We start from the raw sequence: 24368 nt of genomic DNA on the forward strand, positions 1-24368 counted from the left end.
ACGGACAATCATAAGTTAGCCCGCCGCAGGTTTAAAAACACACGCGTGACTCTGTGACGCAGTACGCAGTGATCAATGCGCACAATCGATCAGACCTGATTAGTTGAGTGAGCCTTTCAATGATAATGAGATCAACATTGACACGTTGCCGAAAGACGTAGTTAGAATTAGGAATTGAATAGAATGAAAGATATTAGACAATTTAACTAGCAATTGTATGCATAACATCTATATTTTATTTTATTATAATAATTAGCTCATAGGCTACTTAATGCTTTGGATATCTGTGTAATTATTTGTATATTTTATGTCTTTATGTATGTTATGTTTATAAAAACCAAACAGCAACAACAACAACAACAACATAATAATAATAATAATAATAATAATAATAATAATAATGAATTCAACATAAAGTTTACTCATTATGTATTTATAATAATGGAATGTAACACATTACATTCACAAGTACAAAACTGAGGTACTTTATTTCAGTCTTTTCTTTTCAGGCCACTTTTTACTTCTATGATATGATGTTTTATTATAAGTTCAACAAAAACGAGTCAATTAATCAGTTAGTCAATAAACTTGAAAATCAATTGGCAACTATTCTGATAAGTTATTTTTCATGCAAACATTTCATGGCTCCAGCTTCACAGTGGTGAGGATTTGCTGCTTTTATTGTTAATCATTCTGATTTATTTGTAATAATTTTGAGGTCTGGACTTTTGGCAATTGTGATGACATTTCTCACTATTTCCTGACTTGAAACACCTCCAACCCCAACCAGGTACAACAGTAAAATCCTGCTTTTACATGAATGCATGAGTAATAATAATCAAATGATATATAACAGTGTACCAGTCACAGCAGACATTTTTCTTTCTTTGTGTTGAGTACTTTTACTTTTCATACTTAAGTAACATACTTGATCTAAATTACTGAATTTATTATCTGAATTATTGTAACTATAGTTCTGGTCCAGTTGATGCTATTTTGCTTAAACACATTCTCTACAAAGGAACTACAACTACAGCCAGGTGGTGGAGTAAAAAGTGCAATATTTTCTTCTCAAAGCCTTCCTTTGAATATTGTCTCTCATGCTAATACATTTAAGTAATATTAATAGATATTTTAGGTGTTTCTTTGGTGAATATTATGAAATAACATGGGTTGGAGATCATTTTGGGGGGAAGTGTGGGAGAGATACACATCTCCAAATGACAGCTTACTGTACCTAACACTGTTTGAGTTGTCCTGCTGCAGTAAACAGGTCTCTTATCTAATAGTGGACCGTTCTTTCAAAGCTGGTTTTGCTATTAGACTAGTCATGCAGTACTTAAATCCTTTTTGTGCAACCCACTTTCACTTCTTTTCATACACAATGCGGTGCTCTCTGATCCTCTCCATCATTCTACCCACTGACATTATATAACATCAAATCAGATCATACCTAAAAAAAATCAGACTCAATACCTGTATTGTATGCCTGTGTTCAATGACTTTATAACATTCAACAAGAACATTATATTTCAGGGGCGCACACAAGCAGTGTATGTATTGTTTCTTTTGAAAAATGAACTTTTTTCCCCATATTTATTTTCAATTGATTGGGCATTTAACAAGTTTTATTTGATCTAAGTACATTTAATTCAAATAAATATTCTATGGTGGCTCTTTTTTTTAAATAATCTTTTTAGGATAATATCCTTGCATGCATCCATCCTTGTGTTCATCTGTCGATGAAAACATCCACAGGGCTTTGACAAGACTCCTTCCATCTCTTCTGGCATAAAATAACAGCAATTACACTTTTTTAACACAAGTTACACAAAAACACTTTTCAAGCTTTTGCTTTTCTGAATGTGCCAATTCTGCCCCCGTGATTCACTGTAAGCACAGGGAAAATTTCTTTCACTGCCACGTACAAGTCTTCAAAATCCTGGTTCACTGTGATGTCCTAGAGAGAGTGATACATAGAGAAGCAAGTGAATACTTTTATAAAGGAGAAGATTTGCAGAAAGTCTCACAGAGGTGGAACATGTGCAAGTTACCGAAAAGTCTAATGCCTCCAAGGCTGAATTAGGGTTTTCCTGTACAGACTTGAGGATCCCATAGCAACCAACATTCTGGATGGGGTTCCTCCCCATCTGGCCAAACACAAACATTAGAAATGTAAGAACATGGCCATAATGCCACAGATGTCTTTACTCTGATTTTGGTTATGCAGAAATAAGTTGTTATGGCTTTTATCCCATTTTAAAATTGATTCCCATCCCTTGCTTATTGGCTTTGGCAGAGAGTTAGATAATAAGTTGAATGTCACTCTCATATCTATCCATTAAATGTAAGGCTACAGCCAGCAAAGGCTTAGCTTAGTTTATCACAAAGACCGGAAACGGTTAGTCTGGCTCTGTCCAGTGCTAACAAAATCCACCTAAAAGCACATCTGAAGCTCACAAGTTGTATCTCCTTTGTTTAGAGTAAAAATGACAACTATGTGCTGGACTAGCCTCTTTCTTCACAGAGACCAGTAACCAGTTCATTACTGAGCTTTAGACGTGCTGGTAGGCAGATTTTGTAACTCTAGTCAGGCTAGCTGTTTCCATTTGTTTCCAGTCTTTAAGCTAACTGGCTGCCAGTGGTAGCGTCATATTTACACATATGAGAATAATTTTGATCTTCTCATAACCTCTGGCAAGCATATTTCAAGAGCGCAAATATGTGTATTTTCCCCAAAATGTCCCACTATTCCTCTAAGAACTGACCACTGGCTAATGGTAACTTTGCCCTTCTGGGCTACTTTTGGCACAGCTATAAATTAGTGTAATTTTATGTGTGCCAATAAAATGTTTCTTTTTTTTTTTAATGAAGACTAGTTGCAGAAGAAAAACAAAAACAAAACAAAGAACAGAGAAAGAATTCAGGCATTAGCTGCCATTAGTCCAGATGCAAATTGAATTGTGTCTTTGAACTTTGAACTCTCTTGAACTGGCTAAATTTAGCTGTTCATAGCATGGTAAGTTTTCAGATTTGTATAGCTATCAGACACCCAAAGTCAAGTTTTCAACTCACATGTGCACATGTAATCAATATGAAATGCTGTAACTCAATTTTAGTGCAAGTCTTCACCATAACTTATTTTCAATCACTGACTTGTTTCAGGCACTTAAGATGAGTCTCTGGGAACTCTGCTTGGACGCTGACATTAAAACAAAGTACAGTGATCCATTTACTTATCCCTATTTTATCCACTGATGCCCCCCATTGCTTTTGAAGCTAGAACCAATCTCTTTTCAACAGCTTACATTCAGGGATTTGATTGTCTTGTTTGCTTTGAGGCCCATGGCTAGGCGAATAGCTCCTTCAGGGGGTATTCTGTTGTTACTGTGAAGAGAAACAAATGCAGAAAACAAAACAAAAAAAATATGTGTGTTGGAGTGTGAGGGGAGGCAATCATAAAGTGTTATTTTTTAAATGGCATTATTCATCCATGTAGCCCAAATGTCTGGAAATCTATGAGGCAAGCTTTGTTGTGCTTGGGAAGTTAAAGGAAAGGCATGTTTATGGTCGCAGGCTCACTTTTAAGAAAGAATGTGACCAATGTTTAAGATTCACTGGTAAACCTACCTCCCATAAATTATTCTTTTTAAAAAAAAATTATTAGTTTTGTGTCACAGTTAGTACCAAACAAGGTAAAACATGTTAGTTTATAAAAGTGATCTAAACTGAACTGCAACCTCTGACCCTTTTAACCCAGTGACTGTAGGACAATCTGATTATCAGATAACTGAGATAACAAAACATACCTCACGTTCAACTCCTCCAAAATGGTGTTCTCTTTCAGAGCCTGCCCTAAAGCAATGGCTCCTTCTTTACCAAAGCCATTAAATGACAGATCCACAGTTCTAAGGAAAATGTTTCCCTATAAAACAAAAAAGGAAAGAATACACAACAGGTAAAACTTTATCAGTTGTCTCTAACAGGATTAACTAAGGAACAAAGAAACATGTGAACGTGTGAGAGCAGAAGGATGGATCCTGAAGTAATAAGCCTCTCAGTACCTGAATCAATCAAACCTGTCAGTGCAGCTTACTGATCAGGGTCTCCTAGACCATCTTGCTCATTAAGATAGGGAAGGAAAAACTGTCTATGCCGTCTCTCCTGCTGTGAAATGCTTAATAAATACTAACAGGCTGTTTCACAAAACAGGATAAGTGAGTTAGCCATGCTATGATAGACAGTATATTCCTCTAATACAAATGATCAACCTCTATCATAACAGAATCATATTATTAAACTTATTCAAGTCATTTTAAAAACAGTATCACCAGAATATAACATGATCTTGTTTTTATAGAAAAATTACAAACTTTCTATTTCCCCATATAGCTTCTCCAAAATGTTCCCTAATTTTGCCAAACCCTGCACCCGAACAGTGGTTGATTTTCGTCCTAGTCAGCATGTGTGTGACGTGAAATTGGCCAATTCATTCTTTAAGGCTATTTTCAGATCAGAATGACCAGAATGATCTATGAGTCAAAAGTGTCACCAATTCAGTGTCCAACCAACCATGGACACATTCTTTCCTTCTGAGTCTGAGTTACGGTGATGAATAATGACTGGAAAAAGGCTCCTTTTGACCTTTTGGATAAAAAAATGTGACTAGTTCTGTGTAACGTTTTGTTGTTATTACAGCATCAGTTCTTGAGTTTTGGCCAAAAACGTGTTTATCAAGATCATTTTGCTGTCACAGTGACCTTTGAGTCAAAAGTGTCACAAAATCATTGTCCAATGAAATAATGACAAAAAAGTGTTGAGTGAGGTGACCTTGACCTTTGACTACTAGAATCTAATCAGTTGATCCTTGACCCCAAGTGGATTGAGGCGTTCCTGAGATATTGCGTTCACAAGAATGGGACGGATCGATGGGCAATCCTATAACATAATGCTGGCCACGACTATTGCCGGCATGAAGGCATGAAAGCACAAGAGCAAACATGTAAGGAATGGATTAAATGATGCCCTCATGCACAAAGCCAGATCCATAAAGAAATTGTTTTCTGAGTTTTGTGTGAAAGAACTTGAATGCTGTGCCCAGAGCCGTGACCACAACCCCATCCAACACATTTGGAATGAATTGGACAGTGAGCCAGGCCTTACTGCCCAACATCAGTGTCCAAACTCCATGCAGCCAGGTTTCAAAAGCTTGTGGTAAGATTCCAAGAAGAGGCTGTTCTAGCAGCATATTAATGCCCATAACTTTAGTGATGTGATATGACATGACAGCAATTTAATGTTATAAAGTTGCCCTGTATGATTATTTATTTGATGGCTTTATACCGGTAAACAGATTGTCCTGTTCTAACCACTCACTGTATTACCTGCAGATCTTATTTTGTTTTGACTGAGTTCAAAAGCTAGTATGGTGTTCAAACATTGATTTTCCAGGTGTATTACCCCGAGGCCATTGGCCAGCATCACAGCTCCTCTTCCTCGAATGCAGTTCCAGGCCAGACTTATTGATCTCAACCCTGTGTTCTCTGACAGAGAGTCTCCCAGGTTTTGCCCTTAGGATAGGAGAAAAACAGAAGGAATAATGGTTGTATGACAAAATAAAAAGTTCAGTTATTTAATTGTTAATGAAGAAAATGTCTCATATCAGTAAATCAAATGTCTTTTCAAAACTCATATAAAATATTGTTATCTGTCTCTTTGTAAGATTTTGTGACAAATAGTGGAAATCTGATTTTGGGAAATTATTCAGATCCAGGAAAAAAATAGAAGTACTATTAAAAACACTCTCTGGGAGCAACCTATCTCATCTCCAGTGGAATCCACTGATATGGTGTGATTGTGTGTTTCATGGCCTAAAGTAAGTGAGGGCTCTAGAGGCAGAGATCCCAAAGAGAAAGTCCCCCATCATCATCTCACCCAATTTATCACAAGGATAAGAAAGTGCATGGCACTCAGTGGTTCATAATCATGGAAAAGATGCTCTTACTGTGCTTGGCTGAAAAAGCAATAACACCGATAGCATGAATGTCAGAGTGTTTGATTGGTATACTTTCTCTCAGGGACCTATATGGAAGAGTGCACTCAAAATGAATGAGGATGTTCGTTGATATTTCAGCAGTGGAGAAAATAGAATTGAATATGTGGGGATGAATCATTGCCACACACATGGCAATGAGACATGGTGGTGTCCCCTTTCCCAGAGACAGATTTATTTTCAATTACCTACATCAGATGTTTCCTGGTCTGCCATTATTCTACAAGGTGCCTGTCACAAAGCTCATCCAGATCATAATTGAAAGAGGTTTTAATGAAGGAGAAATGTTCTTGACCTTTGAATGCCACAGTCTGCGACTGCCTGCTGTCCTGTGACTGCTTAGAGATAAGGCTGCACCATTATGGAAAACTCTTACCAGTTTTATGAGAATGGTTTTTCACACAATCAAATAATGGACACCAGTAATCACATAAAGTCATGGTATTAAATGAATCTGCACTCTTTACAGTCAATTTAAAAGTCTTTACTATATATTCAGTTATCATTTAATAAGGCAGAAAAGAGGATTTTGCTTTCACTACTACTACACAACTACTTCTAGTTTTAAAGTGAATGAATTCATCTGTGAACAAAGGAACATATAAGTAAAATAGTTTTGATTTTAAGTAATGATGTCAGTCATGACAATTAAAAGATGGCGCTAATCTGAAATGTACTACTTTTTCTGCAGCCATCTTCAGTGAAAAGTTCTATGAATTATGGCCAAATGAAACAAATATTTGAGATCTGAGATTAACTGCAGAATTTTGAGATACAAAAAAAAAGAGTCTATGGAAACAACTTCATTCACAGTTCAACAAAATACTATATGGCCAAAAGTATGTGAACTTCTTTGTTACGGAATGCTTATCTGTCCACATATTTTTGTGCATTTTTGTCCTGGTGCTGTCATTTCATGGTTTGGGAAAATAGGTGCTTTAAGGGGAATTCAGGGAAACTGGAATGCCAACTGCCCAACATCATTGTTGGACTTCTTTGGACCTCAATCCCTGGAGACAACTCTGTGTCATCATTGGTCACATTTCAAACAACGAAAATTAATCTTGCAGAGAGGTGCACTGAAAACAACCTACTAGGGGAAAAAAAGAGGCAAAGACACACAACCCTGTCTACATCTGGACCTGAGTTGGAGCAGGTGAACAGTTTTAGGTTCCTGGGAAGTTAACATCACACAGAACCTGTCACAGTCATCACATATCTCCACCCTGGTTAAAAAAACTCGGAAACTGTATTTCTGTATACCATGATTTTCTAGCCAAGTTATTAACTTCGACTTGAGGAGCAACAGAAAGCAACCTGACTGGAAACATCACAAACTGACATGGGATGTGAAGGCCCAGGATGGGGGGGCTCTTGCAGTGGGTGATTAAAACAGCTCAGAAGATCATTGGTATCCATCCGAGCATCAGTAATATCGGTGTGGTCAGGTGTCTGCACAGAGCTCAAAGGATACTAAAAGACAGTACCCACCCCAGCCACAGCCTGTTCACCCTGCAGCCGTCTGGTAAGTGATATAGAAGTATCCCCTGCTGTACCACCAGACTCCAGAGCATCTTCTTCCCTCAGGCTGTGAGTGAGACTCCTCAGTTCATCCTCTGCACAAATAGTTGTTTTGTGTGTGCGTGTGTTGCATAAAGGGACTACAGCTTGCATTTTGTTGCACAACCTTGTATTATAAAATGATGAATAAATTAACCTTGAACCTAATGCTGTTGTGGCTGAATGGGAGCAACATGCTTTGTTCAGCTGTCCATACACTTTTGGCAATATGGTGTACATTTCAGAATTCAGATTTCTTCAGAGAGAGAGAGAGAGAGAGAGAGAGAGAGAGAGAGAGAGAGAGAGAGAGAGAGAGAGAGAGAGAGAGAGAAGAGAGAACTCTGTCAAATGAAGCTGGACTAATTTACATCTTATTCTTCATACCCCTTGTCCTTTGCTATTTATTGATCTCACATATTATTTCTGGGTTCTGAAGTTCAGTTATCTGATGCTGCTAATGGATGTTGCTAAAATACGAGAAAATATGTATCTCCTGTGGAAATCTTTAATATCAGTGTAATAAAAATGGGAGCCATGGGTACTGTTTCATTCTTTTAAAGGCCACACAGAAAATATGAGACCTTTACCATGTACACCTAATTGCTGTGCTACCTGCACGCTCTCCTAGAGCATTGTGGCTGAGGTCAAGGTGCTGTAGTTTGGTGTTGGTGATGAGTGCTGGACCGAGGTGTTCAGCGGACTGGTCTGTGAAATGGTTTCCTGACAGATTGAGGCTCACCAGGGTGCTGTTCTCCTTAAGCATACCAGCTATGGCTGTGGCCCCATAATCCCCAAGGTTGTTCTCGGATAGGTCCACCTCTGGGATTGACACAGAAATACACAGGTTAAAGGGCATGTATGTTGGAAAGTAAATATATGTGGAAGGAAAAGATGTATTTTCTATCACAAAGAGGTGTCCAAAGAGAAGTACAGTGTAGTTCAACAACAATTCATAATAGTTTTTAGGTTCTCTGTGCATCATTGTTGAAGGTTTGCTAATTGCCTTTATTTGGTAGATTTGGTAGCCTGACTACTGCTAAAGTGGGTTTCACAAAATAGTTAAGACTACATCCCAAACTATTGGTCACTCCTTCCCCTCCATTTTTTTTTTTTTTTTGTTCAGCTTCATCAGAAGACTCTGAATATTTCATTCACAATGTTTACATATCGTCTTCGCTCCAAGTAAATAAACCTGAGCATTCCATACACGAGGCTATTTGATTCTTGAATGGTAAATCGTTGGAATTTTAATGTCATAGTTGTTTTAGCCACACTAGAGACATGGCTCTATTCACAGCAATGTTAACAACTATTGATTGGATTGCCATGACACTTCGTACGGATGGTCCCCAGAGGTTGAATCCTGATGACTTTGGTTATCCCCTGACCTTTCTTGTAGCACTACTTTTGCTCTGAAATATCTCAACATCTGTTGAATAAATTGGCACAGCATTTTATACAGACATCAATGGTTCCTTGACCAAGAATCCTAATGACTTTGGTTATCCCCTGGTTTCTACTGGTGCCACCATGAGGTCGACATTTGCGGTTCTGATTGAAATGTTTTGACAGCTATGGGATTGACTGCATACAATTTGTTAAGGACAAGTGTCTTAAACATGCCTTCTATGTAATAGCCAGCAGGGGGCAGCTCCAAAAAAATTGAAAAATGACCCCACTTCTCACTTGATCTACGAGCTCAGTAAACAGTTTCCTAAGGAGTTTGTAGTCTCAATAGTTTCAAGTCTTTCGATCAAACTGTCAAACTGGACAGTTTTGATCAAATATGAATCAAGATTCTGTTACTACATTGCCTATTTATTACTTAAAATCTTTTCAGAAACATATTTTAGGTCATGCCCTGATAGCTATCCTGCTGCAGCTGCGGCCCAGGGCTCAAATCCGACCAGCGACTGCAATATCTTTGGCGATCCCTTCTGACAATCATCAGGTCAAAATGTTAATTAATTAAACTAATGACATTACAATCAACCTCAGCTATACTTTGGGTTTAGTGCTAATTAGCAAATGTTAGCATTCTACCACACGAAAACTAAAATGTTGAAAAGGGTCAGCATTGTGGGCATATTCTGATATTACCGTTCAGCCTAAAGCACTGTCTCTAGCCTGGCTGCAGTCTTGTTATGTTATTAATGTTTTTAGGAGTGTTTAACATTCTCTTGGTAATCTTTCTGCTCAATCCTCTCACCAAAGTAAATTCCTGACAACTTTTGTTGTCACTGTTCGAACCTTTCAGACTTCTCTTTTGTTGTTTAATCATTCATTTAAAACCAGAAAAATTGGTTTTCTTTAAAATTGTGTGTTGGCTAATGTCTGCTGCAGTATCAGCAAAATACAGGCCACATTGACAACTAATCTGTTACACTGTATATTCATAAAATTGGATTACCCCTGAAAGTTGAATAGAGGTGCATGATAAAGGATGTTAAAAATAACACCAGCCGAAACAGCCTGCATGACTCACAGGACTCATTCTGCATAGATTCCCCCATAGGTTCCTGAACTGTACATAGGACTGACATTTAACAAATATTAAACAGGGACCCCAGATGTTAAATTGTGTGCTGTGGCATATAATTGGGGTGAGAGTGGCGTATGAGTGGGAGTCAGGGTGGCACTCTTGCTACAAAAAGGTGAGACAGAGTGAGGGAAAAGAGAAAAAATGTGTGCACGCTTGAGTGCCGAGTAAAACCACCTGTAATGTAACAATTTTCCTTTAACATCTCAGCTACAGCAGCTCCGCCCATTCCTTCCATCCAATTATCTCGCAGGTTCAGCCTCAGTATTGAAGTGTTGGTTACCAGGGGAACCGCCAGTGCTTTGGTGCCCTACAAACACACAACCAAACCCCCCTCAAAGTGAAATTCTTCTGTTTGTTCACTGCAGTATATTTTCTTATCTGTATTCCAGTTAAAAGAGTAGATGTACTGATGCAGGTGGGCAGAGAGAGAAAACGAGAGAGAGAGAGAGAGAGAGAGAGAGAGAGAGAGAGAGAGAGAGAGAGAGAGAGGAATATTAAACCTGTGTGAGACAAATGAAGCAGAAGGGAGCTGTGTGGAGGCGTGGGTCAGAAATGAAGCTTGCAGAACATGAAAATTATAGTTTCTAGCACGGCTAATGAGAAAGTTGAGTGCATGAAGCCTTATGTTAACTTGATCTTAAAAAAAGGAGAGCAGAAACGACCCTATCAGGGGATACTGTGTTTAAATGCATACAAAGTATACTTCTGTAAGATTTCAGCAGCCCATCGATCTGCAACATGTTACTTTACCTCTACTCTTTATGATTGAGAGGTGAAGACTTCTTTAAAATCTAATTCAGCCTGTCTGAATGATGTTACTGAAGCCGAAACCTCTGGAAATGGCTTGTTAAGGAATGGATTTACTTTTACAACTTTAATTTACAGCGTTATGGACCACTGGAAGCCTGTAAAAATGTCAAACTGTGTTGCTAAGAGCTCCAGGCAATTTTCACACTTGCAGAAGATGTACTGCACCCTCTGTCAGAGATTAGCAACCACAGAGCAATTTTACATTGATTAACCCTTAAAAAGACAGCTAATTGTTATCGACTTGTGGGCTAAAATGAGGCTGTATAGGGTTTAAGTGCAAAAACATCACTCGATATACATCTTCAGTTTTGTTTGTTTAAGTTTTCACAGAGTACATGGCAACAATCAAAACACTGTGTTGTACATGTGTACTTAATAAGGCACATTTGTTTGTACATTTGTTTCGGGCTATATGAGAGCTAAAATGTGTAGACACAATATTGATATAGTGTCTTATACTTTACAGGACCAGATAATAAAGCTACTTGGTGAAAAAATATTTTCTTTCATTTAAGATCCAAAATAAGAATCCATCCCCAGAGGTAAATTAAAATTTAAAAATTGCATAATAAGCTCTCTCTGAGTATAAATCAATATCAGCAGCCTCTCTTCTCTTCAAAGAGGCAAAGGACTCTCCTCTTCAATGTGTATTGGTAATTAATGGAATTTGCAATTTTATATGTAAAGTGTTCTGCAAAGATATGTGCACACATGATCTATTTCCAGGGAAAAAGACTGAAAACTCCTTGAAGCTCAGCTGCATTGGACTCCCTAGACTTTGTCATGATCAGTGCAGTCCCCCTGGAGGGGAATGTGACTTTGAATTAATGAGTCATTCACTGAACAACAGTCTGGGCCGATCTGAAATAGCGTTAGAGGGCCAAAGAAGTTCAAATATTTGTAGGTCTTTTACAAGATGGCAGGTTCAATTTGAGTACCTTCCCCCAGGGGAAAATGATCTGATGAGCAAAAGAGGTAAAAACAGACTCTCTTACACGCTATAAAGCTGAGACAGATTGTCTAAAGAGCCGCATGAACGTTATGCAGGTGGGGGGCTGAACCTTATCTGTCATTTCTTAATAAAATAGGACCCTGCTTGCTGTTATTAATATTTTCTTTTGCCCCTCCCATTGTCTTAGAAAAAAACTCTCTCTCCCTCCAATACCTTATACTTACAATAAGTAATGTTTTAGCAACTTGGGTGCAACAGAAACAAGTTGCACTGAATATCATGACCTTAGTGAAATTGTCAGCAAACTATTTCTTACTTTTACTCTTCTGGTAGATATTCATTATGAGTCTGTCCACCTCCAGTATTCACTCTCTTTTAGTTCTGTTTTAGTCAACTCCTGAGGGAAATATCTGACTAGCGGCTGAATGCTAATTATGTTCACCAAGTTGCTATGTCTGTCTGCTGTTTGGTGCTGAGTAGGTAGTTGACAGTGGGGTTTTTAGAGCTTTTGTGCTGACAACAGCTGCCTGCTGTGGCTGAAAATGATGATATAAGAGCAGTGAGAGTGAACCAAATGCTGGACTGGACAGTTAAATAATGAGCTGAAACTCCGCAAGGTTTGGATGATAATTCTCTGTAGGTCCGTCACTACAAGCAACCCCATTCACATTGTTATTTGATATATTTTTATTATAAAAATAGGTATTATAACTACCATAGCTATTAATATTTAAAAGAGATGGTGTAACCCAACTTAAACTGTATAATGTCAATGGTAAAATAACTTAGACTACAGCCACCAATGTACACATTAGAATTAGACTAAATAACTTTCAAACTGCCACTTCATTTTCAATAAATCATTGTTCTGTTCCTGTTACTGTCACTGAATGAATGAATTCTCCACAGATAGCTGCGGATGGACTGAAATATTTTTGCCTTGCACCTGGATTCCAAATGAGTGAAGGAAAAAAGAATAGAAAATATAGAAATTTTGTATGAAAATACATTTTAAAAAAAACCCCCTCCCTTCAGTAAGAAGCAATACACATGAAATTATTTGCTCCTTTCCCCCTCTAATAATTTCTATACAGTCCCTAACTTATGATTAAAGTACCTGAGGTCCCAGACCACGATGCATCAAGGACAGCTCGCTACTTAGCATTTGCCGCAGGAAGTAAGAAGCTGGTACCACCTGTAATGTTTCACACGCCTCCATGTAGCACGTCTGCCCCGTCGGGTCATATGCCTCCTCCTTATCTGCAATATGAACAAAGACACTAGCTGTAGTGTCTGTATGAATTGTTCGCTATCAATACCTCTTTGAAAAAGGAGAGATGTGGCACTTTCCCCCGGAGGAGGACCTTTTGAGTGTGATATTGAAAAGTCCCTCATGGCTGATTTCGCCCTGTCAGGGGAGCTCATTCATACCAGATGGTTTTCACTTCTGGTGAAAAGGAAGCCTGACACAAAGACTGAGATGAAATCATTAAGATGCAGAACAGGGCTCCACATGTGTGGGCAGGCGCATGTAGGAGTTTTCTAGTTTTTTTTTTTTTGTTTTTTTCTTCTCTGAAATCATTTAGAGATTGAGTAGATGGAAAGGCAGCAGGGGAAGGTTTGACAGATGGGGAGACAGGAGGGCTTTGCTTTATCACTGTAAGTATAAAATATTATTTCATACAGAAAATACCAGTTTGAAATGTTTAACAATTTCCCCACCTTTTTATAAGAGGGAAGATTGCGGCCTTTATCATAATTAACTTTCCCCCCTTATCTTTCCTTTTCTATCCATAATCAACTTTATCTATACTCACCAAGCTCCAAATCTGTGTCGTAGTCCTCATCAGAGACCACACACTCCTCTCCTCCCAGCTCCTCCTCTTCTTTCTCCTCCTCCTCCTCTTTACCCTCTCTTTCACCTCCGTCTACCATGTTTCCGTCAGGGCTTGAGCGTTGGTCCTTTGGCCCACGCACGCCGACCTCTGTCTGGCTCACTCTTCGCTGGGCGGAGAATGACAAAGTAACACATCGTGACTCCTCAAAGCCAGCAGTTGTTGGCAGCCTGACTGAGGAGATTTGATGGATTTTCTGCCAGGAGAATAAAAAACTGATACCTACACTTTGAACAACTGAGTCCGTCAATGTGGATGGACCATTTTAACTTGTCTCTTTAAGCTTGTATCCTTCTGTCCTTATAGTGTTTATAACAACTTCCCTTCCCTCCTACTCCAGAACCAGAGGCTGTTTTAGCTGTCTTTCATCCCCTTTATTTCTTGGCCTATGGCATATCCACTGCATGTCTCAGTAAGCTAAGCCATATATTGTTATTTTCAGGACTAAACCGTCTATTCAGAAATACCATTATTTGGCATGTGAATGGTTCTGTGCATGCTTACTTTACTCATACTGTATTTCTCACACTATAGTGCATGGAGCCCTGTGATTAGACTACATAAAAGTGTAATTGAAACAGGCTTTCAGGGTGAGACTCTGAGTCCCCTCTCTTAAATTAATTCCTGTGAGTACACAGGTCAAAAGCTCGATCCATAAAAAAGAAATAGCAGGTTTGCGGCCTGTTTTTTTGAGCCGGTATTTCCTTGCCCTGGGCAAGGAAAGTGCTCAGACGTACCAAGAGATGGAGTTGGTTAAAATGTCCATTTCTAAAGCCTAATATACTCTTGCAGGTCTATAACATGCTTTAAATTCTCACCAAAAATCCTTCCCCTGTGTCTTATTTAAAGTCCGGCTTCTGAACAGAATCTTTAAGTCTCCACTTGCCTACCTGGTTGTTCACACTTTCCCTTGTTCAATAGTTTGCAGACTTGGCTGGATGGTCAGCTTCCTACCTCCCCCAGCTGCAGCCTCTCACTTTCTGTTTCTGCGTCATCGTCTTCCAGCACAGAAGGCAGCAGCGTCTCCCTGGCCAACTTCTTCCCATGAACCATGACTTCGACACTGAGTAATGGAGATACTGATACTGAGAAAGATATATTTTGCAACCTTTATGCAAAAATAACTTCTGACTTTTGCTTTATTCCAAGTTTGTTTTTAAACTCACTGTGATGTTAAAGTATTTGTGCTGTAAGTGAATCACTGCACTGCATCTGACCAGCAGGTTGTGCAGCTATGTGTTCATGCAACCTATCTTGCTCAAAGGAGGGTCAAACTCTTTGGGCTAATTAAAAAGGCCACCGCTTCTCTGCGTGACAGCTAGTCACCAATCAGAGTACTTGTGTAAAGTTTGGATGACTTGTTTTGTTGACACGTTACCATGGCGCTGAGAGGCATCTCTGTGTTCTCTGTGTTTGTTGAGTGCCAACGCTCTGAGCCATAACAACCAGCACTTACAGTGGCAGGAAGAGAAGGGGAAGCAAATGGTTTGTTTGCTGCAACTGTGTTTTTCAGGGCAAAACTCTGTATCAACATCTAAATCTGACCTTCAAACTAAAATGCTTCGACCTTAAACAAGACCTACTGCAGGAATAAACCGTTCCAGTCTGGCTTATTTCTTATATAAACAAGAAAAGTAAACCAAGCACATGTGTTGACATATTCTGTAAATGTTTCTCTTTATTTGTAAGTAAATGCAAAGTCCTTGCAGTTGATGCATTAAAATGGAATATCCTCAATCAATTACACAACAAAGGTCATTATAGCAGAGGCTGATTGGATCAGAGTTGTTCATAGCAGCAGCGATATGCAAACACAGAAAAAGAAACCCCTCAAAAATGTTTTTTACCAATCCGAAGCCCTGTGAGAAAGGCCGGATAACTTCACAATACAGTCTCACTGACTGACACAGTGCTGGTAAATAGACAGAGCTTTTTAAATATGAACAGGAGACAGAAGATCACCATGCATTTATTTAATGCTGCTGTTTTTCCCCATACCTAAAGGATATGAGAGACACCATAGAATATGCCTTTTTTTGTTCTTTTTAAATCAAGCAGAATCATAGTGCTCATTTACATAATCAAAATACATTCTTAGAAAAGATTGAAGTGGTACTCTTTATATTTTATACTTTGTCTTTGAATATATATATATATAGAAGCTATATATAGAAGCTATATCTTGTATCAATTGTTTTCCTGTTGCACATTTTACATCACAGACATTTTCTTGACGACTCTCATTCCAATTTAACTAAATCTGTTTAAACAAATTATACAGAGGTGACATTCATCCAGAATGAACAACAGTGGGGACAATGGGAATCACCCATTGTTTCCCGGCAGTAAAAATAGTTGCCTCAGAGGAAATCAGAAAACAAAAATATTCTCAGCAGCTGTGAGGGACATTTGAAAATCACATTGAAATCCGTTAATCATGCTGACAGCTATCTTTAATTTTAATCAAAGACAAATAAAGGGAACAAACAAGACTCAGAAGCTGACAAGTAAAGCCACAGGTTACTGCAGAGAGGGTGATCAATAAACAATGTGGCCTCTGCACAAACATATTCAAATTACAGTCCTGACTCATTGGAAAGCAGCAAATGACCACAGCGGCAGTGTGATTGCCTCTTGTCCCTGAATGAAAAACTTCACTGCAACTTACAACAATAAAACTGCTGAGATTAAAACTAAAAGCCATGTGGGCAGTTTCCTGTTACCAAAACACCATCTGTAAGATTAAATTTGCAGGCTTGTGTGACTCACAGAGCAACAAATTCATGCTTATTTTAAAATCTGACCAGTTTGACAAGGTAACAGACAACAAGCAGAATAATCATGTAAAAACAAACACCTGAGCACATGCATGTTTTACACCCACTCATATTGAGATGCGCACACTTATGATGATGTCTATGGCACACACACACACACACACACACACACACACACACGCACACACATACACACACATGCTGATGCTACTGAGCAGGTGTCAGGTCACAGTGAAAGGGTGGCGTGTGAGCCGCAGGGTTGCGCAATTTCATGCAGAGAGACGAAAGAAAAAAGAAATGTGTCGTATGTAGGCAGAGGCAGAGAGTTAATGTAAGGCAAGAGGCAGAGGAGTCATGATGCTGATAAATGCATGTTTTAAAAGCTCAATAGGTGACAGTTTGTGCCATGTTGACAGCTATATGATATGATCTGGACAGCACAGGGAGCTAAAACAGATCTTTTTGCTTCCATTGACAATGTTTTGTTACAGAGATACTTAATTTTTAAAGTCATAGTTGACTTTTAGTATCATAGTTGTTTTGTTTGTTTACTTTTTTTACTGAGAATAAGGTCATAACCTCTATTTAGTCCTTTGGTAGCGAGATATTATAATTTCCAGTTTTTATGCTCAGCTAGGGCTATGCAACTTGAAAAATTAAAAAATGTAGCCCCGTATTTTCCGTACAGACAAGAGAGTGGTATTGATATTCTCATCTTATTCTCGGCAATAGAGAGAATAAGCGTTATTTTCCCAAAATGTCAAACAATCCCAGATTTCATTAAAGAAAAAAGCTTTTTTCAAACCAGTTTCCCTCCACTATGGTTATATAGTTTTCTTTTATTATAGTCAACACATCAATACTTAGATAATTTAAAATTTGAGAGCCCTGAAGAAGTTTAATTAAGATTATTTTAATATGTACTGACTCAGTTTCAGACTTCTTTAGTGGCTACCTTGCACATTCCTATGCAGCTGCTGTGGGCTGGGCAAGCACCAGCTGTGACACACAACATTATGATGTTATGAGAGAATGGACAGCCACTAAAAAGACAGCTGGCACAGAGGCTGATGCATTTTAATGGTTTACCAGTGAAGAGCTAGATAATATGTTTGTTCAAGCTGTGACAGAATCACTGTTTTCATCATTTAGGGCGACCTGTCAACACGCCAAAATTGTCTTTCAGTTTTTCTACCTGCATGCCTGTACAGCTTTCACTTATCTCTGCTGTTTGAACTTTTCCTGAAACTACAGTCTTTGATAAAAACAGCCCAAATAGATGTAACCAGCCCTGGTTCTTTCCTGAAACGTAAAATTGACTTAATTCAACTTCAGAAACATCTTTGAGTTTGTTAACAACGCCACATGTTTCCCTGTAAATATAAAATCTCAATAAAAGCCTTTTAACTGTAACAATAACACAGAGTATATTATATTTCTTGAGTATATTCTTGTCTTGGTCATGCATTCACAATGAGGCAGGTCATTACACTAGGTGCACACATTATGAATCAAAATGATCAATTTATAATTTTTGGAAGTATCATCAACAAGCAAAACAGATTTTTAAAGAACAGAACATTTCCAACTTGCTACAGACAAAATCGCAGAGCCCAACAGAAACATTTAAGTGGTATAAAAAAAGAAAGAAACCCTTTTTTTTTACAGTACAAAAATTGGCACAGTATTCTTTAACCAGTGTTGCCGTGTCCTCTTGACTGGTTGTCGCCAGAAAGTCCCCAATTCATAGACCTACGAGCAGAAAACCCTGAGAGAGAGAAAGAGAGAGAGAGAGAGAGAGAGAGAGAGAGAGAGAGGACAGAAGGAGAGACAGAAAGACAGACAGAGAGAGCAACAGAGACATAGAAATAGAGATGTTACAGTCATTACTCATCCAGCGAGCAGGGGCTTTGATGGCCAAATGTGAAATTCAAGTGACAATCCACACAGGAACCATCGTCTGTGATGCATTATGTTGGTGCTTAATGAGCCGTAGTGGCTATGTAGGGCCCTTGTTTTGCTCTCGTGGCAAGGGTATATGAAGTGTCTAATCTTGAATATGCACAAATAACGACGGAAACAAAAACAGTAATGGAACAGAGCCACTCGCTTTCACTCTAATCCTGTTAGTTTAAAGGCCCTTCTCCACGGGTTTCTATGGTTACCCACTCTGTTTTCATCTGAAACGAGGTGGCGATAACACATCGCCAACAACTACGGGTTGCAGATTGGAATTGGACTTATACAAACGTCTCTCAGAGATAGAGCTGCACTGATAATCTCACAAACTGAGATAAATCTCAATGGGCTGTGCCAAAACGTTTTCTTTCTTTTTTTTAATAAAATATGAGCTAACCAGCTGGCAAATTTGAGTGGTAAAGAAGGATCTCTGGTAAAAAGATGAATAAACAAGAAAACACATCTTAGATCTTACTGTGCACATCCCACACAGTTCAGGGGTGTTGCAAATGAGACAAGTGAATGGTCCTGGTTTTATATGTTGTGTATACACACTAGACATTACCATGCCTCCTAAAATCCAGTCAGACACAAATAGACTATGAGATGATGGAGGAAAGAAGGAATGAATGAATGTGAGTTATTTCCTGGTTTCATTTGGTGAATGAGATGCTTTTTACAAAATATAATTAATAACTTTGGAAAAAAATTTTACTTAAATGGTTTACAAATTAAAAGTTATTTAAAAATTTTTAGGCTTGTGTTTTTTATTTCCCGGGGCCCCCCCCCAAAAACCCTTTTAAACCCCCAAGAATTACAGTTTGTTATCATTTGGATTTGACGGCCATAAGATTGGACCAAAGGTTGGGCCATCCCCTAAAACAACAACAACAAAAAAACCTTCGGTATAAATGTTACACACAAGTCAAATGATAAATCTGAAATAAGCAGTAAAATGCCAGTAAACGGGGGGGGCACTGGATTGGAAACATAGGGAAGAACTAATTAAATTGGGTTGAGTGTTGAGTTTGAACAGTTTGAGACCCCTGCAGGTTAACAACCAAACTCAATCAGCCTCTCAAGTCCCAGAGCACTTTACAACTACTGGCCAGGTTGCCATTAAATCTGCTGTGGGCAATAAAGGTCCAGTGTGTAACATTTAGGAGGATCTATTGGCAGAAATGGAATATAATACTCATAGGTATGTTTTCATTAGTGTACAATCACCTGAATATAAGAATTGTTCTGTTGTTATCTTAGAATGACTTCTTTTTATCTGCCTTCCATGGATTCCCCCATGCTGAACCACCATGTTTCTATAATAGCTCAGAACAGACAAACCAAAAACTGTCTCTAGAAAGATGTGCTGCGAAGGGGAGGGTGAAACGAGTTGACAGCTGAAACTACACCACAAGATGGCACTAAATCCTACACACTGGTCCTTTAAAGGGGTGCTTCACTAATTTTCACATGAAAGTTTTTTTTACAAGTGCTGGGGAGTACTAGTGCATATGTGAAAAACATTGTATATAGTCTTTTGTGTCTCCAGAGGGAGCAGCACAGTGTCTGATAAACTGCCTCAAGTGATGTCACTTGAGTCAGCATTGGTTGGGTCTGACAATGAAAGAAATCTGGTGGTGTGAAGTCAGAAAGAAATGGGCTTAGCAGACCTCTGTATCCTGTTCCTCATCTCTGCTTGAATCTACATTGATGTGCATTGTGGGTAATGAGGTGCCACGGTTTGACAAGGAAGATGCATGGAATTAAAAAGAATGATACATCTGGTTCTGCTGCATTGATTTTGATTTGAACTCTCCATTGTGTGTCTGACAATGTCATCGGAGAGCAATGCCAAAAAAAGTGGTATTTTGTATAGCAGCACCATCCTATAAAAATCATCCCTTGACCAAAACTTGACCGACTATTGGAAGAATTTGAACAGAACTTGATGCTGAAATTCATGACTCCTAAAAATGATTCCTACTGTTTCTGGTGGCTCCCCTGATCTTTCCCTAGATACCATTGCCCATAATTTCCATTTATAGGCAAGAAATGTCAAAATCTATTGGGCATATTACTATAACATTTGTTGTGGTTATCTTTTGTGCCATTCAAAAGCCAAAATGTTAACTGCATGCAAGATATCTCATAATCTATCAAGACATGTCCATGAAACTTACTGAGCACATTAATATTGGTGACAGGATAAACCTGTTTTTTGAATGACCCTAAGGCCTTTTCTCTAGTACTGACATTTCAAAAAGTTCAGAAGAACAGCTATTACTGGGCACAACCCACTGAGGTTTAATTTGTTTTTCTCCTTCCTGCCAATCTGCCATTAGGAAATACTTAAAATCAAAGACAAACCACTTACTCATCTGAGTCCTTTTTGCTCTCCTCAATGTAGGCAATGGATTCTGAACGAAGTCGGTTGGTGACCTCATAGGTGCGCAGGGTGACACCAAAGATGTCCTCATGGTAGCGGTTCTCATCCTGGATATGTTGGGATAGTGAAAGTAGAGGCAGAATGGGAGGAAAATGTGAGATGGATGTTGTTTTGGATATTGTGACCGTGAATGACAGTGAAAGAAATAGAGAAATGAGCAGAATATATTGATTATCAGTTATTTCAGACTATTTCTTCACAGCAGAGGTACTAAACTATATAATTTAGAAATGTTTGATCTCTAAACTAGTCACACTGCATACAGACAGTTTCCTTGTGTAGGGTTAAACACCAGCCGATGTAACCATCAGCACGGAGGGTTTAAAGTATGCATATTTGCACATTTTTACTGTCTTTGGAGCTTCCCTTTTTAGACACATTCTCACATCAGGAAAATGCATTTTTGAGTTCAAAAGTGAATATACTGTACATAATTGTGTGTAAGTAATACACATAGTATATGTATATCGTATTTCTATTTCTTTATCATCAGTACAACATTGTAGTTTGAAACATAGCTGCCATATTTGACAAGTTGGGAGTGAGAAAGGGCTGGATGGTGACACTTATTATGATTTGAAATAAAACATTTATAGATGGATAAAGGTATTCTGACGGTTTAGATGCCTGCAGTCATTGTATGCTACAGAATCACTGAAGTGAAAAACAGTCTTAGGCTTTGTGACACGTGTCATTATTCTTTTTTAGCCTTTTTACCCTTGAGTTCACAAATGAAACTAAGCCAGTGGGAATGCTTTTAAACCTTTACTTTCAAGAAATACTGACTCAACATGCCTTTGGTTTTTCAGCAGCTCTATGCTAAACACTCAAGTTACATATTTTCATATAAAGAAGCTGCTCTGTAGAACCTCGCCTGTTCAGCTGGCGGATGACTGCATTACTCAGGGGTACCTCTGCAATAGGGAAGAGCACTTCACACTACCATCACTCCATGGTGACGATGTTGCACAAAGAACTGAACTGTTTCTCTCAGTCTTACGCGAAGCTTGCTGATGAAGAAGCCAGCGTCCTCCAGGGTCATGTTGCCCTGCTGCTTGATGATTTGCTGGACAGTCTTGAGAACATCCCCAGCCATTGTAACATCCCCACACACATAGATGTGTCCTCCCTCCTCCCGCAGGCACTGGTATACCGTCTCTGACAGCTGCTCGCGCAGTGCATCCTGGACATATTTCTGACAGAGAGGCAGAGAAGGAATGATGAGTGTACACAGATAAGTCAGGTTTGTAGGTAAGTAAGTAAGTAGGAAAGGAAACAATGTGAAAAGCAGAGTCGGGAGACTGACAGATGGAAATAAAATAGAATGAAGTAGAATTTGCAAACTTTTTATTTTTAATTTGATTTCAATTTTTCCATACTCTGTATTGTGTATTTTGTTCTTTTAAAACTCAGTTAATGAGTATCTATGCTAAAAGGAACAGAACAGTACACAAAATAAGAGTAATTAACAGCAAAGAAAGTATAGACATAAAGACTTAAAGAAGAGCAAAAAATCTAATGATTGAAATTTTACCTTAAGAACAACTGTAGAAAAATCTAATGGAAATGTTTGATGTCATTTGTGAGTGTACCGCAGTGGTTTTTATTCAGCCCTTTCTCTACTCTGTGATTTTATTTCAAACCCACACAGCAGTCCAAAGAGAGCTGTGACAAGCTGACTCATTTGCAGTTTAGCACTTGTACCTTTGGTTTGCCGGGTTCTCTGGAATAGGCCGTGTAGAGCTCCTTGAACACTTGTTTGTTCTTGGCCTGGATGGTCTCCTCCTTGTAGATGTGGTCCATCTCTGACTGCCGACACCCAAACACCAGGATCATGGGGCACGACTCAATTCCTAAAGGCGACAGGCAGAGTTGCTTCGTTGCTCCGACTAATGTTATAGATTTGAGGGTCAGCTGTTTTATGTATTATTGAAATCTCTCACAGGGATTTACTCGGAATTCCATTATTACTCAGAAACGCATATGACAGCATTTTAACTGGAAGAATACATTTGTCAGATTGTCCAGGATATTCTTATTATCAGCCATCAAATTGAAGATTCTGTCTGCAGTTTCATGTGCAGCTGTGAAAATGCACTGCAAAGCCTCTCTATTAGGCAGTAAGTAATGAATACATCAGAATGAGAAAAAAACCAACCTTTGTGTTCAAGGTCATATAGTCTCTGTTGCCAGAAGCTTCTGAAAGGGGCGATACCTGTTCCTGGACCTACCAGGATACAGGGTGCTTGGTTGTCTTTGGGAAGTTGGAATGATGGTGCACTAAAACAACAGAATAGACAACAATAAATGAACTAAAAATATTCTAAAAGTGACAAGAATGTTTGTGAAATTCATTTAAAGGAATAGCTTGACATTTTAGAAAAAGACAGTCATTTGCTTTCTTTCTAAGAGTTGGATGAGAAGATTAATACCACTCATGGCTGTGTGCTTAATACTGTATGAAGTTTACTTAGTTGGCTACCCTAGGGAGGTTATGTGCTGGGCTTTTTCTTAGTTGGCAACCAGCAGAGACTCCAGGAAGTTACTGGCTGTGACCAAAAAGTAGTCTGGCACATGGTGAAATGGCAATTTGTCAATTTAACGAGACAATCCAGATACAACATCTTAATTAGCCAAGTAAGTCTCTCTACTGCAGGTCCACAGCAATACATGAGACACCCTTGAAACGGTCACAGTTAGGTTTAGGCTCCAACTACTTGGTTAGGTTTTGATGCAAAAACTTCAAGGTTTGGGTTTTTTTTATTTTTTAAATGCGTTAATCTAGGAAATTATCTGAGTGGGTGTGTCATGTAGTCTGCAAGGCTGCGGCTCGACCCTTCTCTTTAGCTTGAGCCAAGAGTTGCTGGTAGGCGGAGCCCGGCTAGCTGTTTCCCATTTCCAGTCTTTGTGCTAAGCTAAGTTATCCAGCTGCTGGAGGTAGCTTCATATTTTGCATACAGACATGAGTCTTCTCATCTAATTCTCTGGCAAAAAATGGAATCAATTTATTTAATTTCTCAAAATAGCAATCTTTCCTTTAACATGCCACAGTACTGACTTATCCGTCATTCTACAACATTTATTGTGATATTTACCCTCGGACAAAACACGGCACCATCTCCCCCTTCTCTATCCTGTTGAGCCACGATGAACACACTCCGTGGTGGATAGGTCCCTCTCCATCTGTAAGGGATTATTATCAAGTAAGCACTTTACCTGTTTCCCTCCCCTTTGCCTCCCACTCTCTTTAAGTGCACAAACTAACAGGAAAAGAGTGGCCCTAAACCGTTTTCCAAGGCTGTATGGCTCTCTGAAAGGGAAATTACAGTAATTCAAGCACTGCTTATACAATCATAGTAACATGTTTACACAAGT

The 24368-nt window shown here is 38.8% G+C and overlaps 2 protein-coding genes across 5 annotated transcripts in view; both read right to left on the reverse strand.

Moving 5' to 3' along the window:
* Positions 1–1481: 1481 nt before the first annotated feature.
* On the reverse strand, positions 1482–15073 carry lrrc74b (leucine rich repeat containing 74B). Of its 4 annotated transcripts, XM_051423307.1 has the most exons (11): positions 14978–15073; positions 14766–14874; positions 13734–13920; positions 13034–13176; positions 10329–10461; positions 8225–8431; positions 5461–5570; positions 3810–3925; positions 3309–3387; positions 2055–2150; positions 1482–1960 (listed from the first exon to the last, which is right to left on the reverse strand). In XM_051423307.1, exons 2-11 carry the CDS (start codon positions 14862–14864, stop codon positions 1844–1846), a joined length of 1287 nt encoding a protein of 428 aa, XP_051279267.1. In that variant the 5' UTR covers positions 14865–14874; positions 14978–15073; the 3' UTR covers positions 1482–1843. The 4 variants fall into 4 exon arrangements, with proteins under 4 accessions (XP_051279267.1, XP_051279269.1, XP_051279270.1 ...); XM_051423309.1 differs by lacking the exon at positions 14978–15073 and having other exon boundaries at positions 14702–14800; XM_051423310.1 differs by lacking the exons at positions 14766–14874; positions 14978–15073 and adding an exon at positions 14630–14712.
* A 390-nt stretch (positions 15074–15463) lies between these two features.
* The window catches only part of nos1 (nitric oxide synthase 1 (neuronal)), a 41083-nt gene continuing 32178 nt past the window's right edge, over positions 15464–24368 (reverse strand). The window contains exons 24-29 of the mRNA XM_051423807.1: positions 24089–24176; positions 23152–23273; positions 22698–22846; positions 21994–22188; positions 20922–21040; positions 15464–18356 (exon numbers count right to left, since the gene is read on the reverse strand). Of these exons, the coding sequence (XP_051279767.1) occupies positions 18341–18356; positions 20922–21040; positions 21994–22188; positions 22698–22846; positions 23152–23273; positions 24089–24176 (689 nt within the window). The 3' untranslated portion in view covers positions 15464–18340. The remainder of the gene's footprint in view (positions 18357–20921; positions 21041–21993; positions 22189–22697; positions 22847–23151; positions 23274–24088; positions 24177–24368) is intronic.

Source organism: Dicentrarchus labrax, unplaced genomic scaffold (assembly GCF_905237075.1).
Source record: "Dicentrarchus labrax unplaced genomic scaffold, dlabrax2021, whole genome shotgun sequence".
NCBI classification, from domain to species: Eukaryota; Metazoa; Chordata; class Actinopteri; family Moronidae; genus Dicentrarchus; species Dicentrarchus labrax.

What these genes read in the sequence shown, in the direction of transcription:
- lrrc74b (XM_051423307.1), bottom strand. Translation starts at nt 14,864, where the DNA reads ATGGTTCATGGGAAGAAGTTGGCCAGGGAGACGCTGCTGCCTTCTGTG. An exon ending in TTGGAGGAGTTGAACGTGAG is followed by an intron (nt 3,388 to 3,809) that starts GTATGTTTTGTT and finishes TTCTCTTCACAG; the next exon opens with TAACAACAGAATACCCCCTG. An exon ending in AGACAATCAAATCCCTGAAT is followed by an intron (nt 2,151 to 3,308) that starts GTAAGCTGTTGA and finishes GTGTTTGGCCAG; the next exon opens with ATGGGGAGGAACCCCATCCA.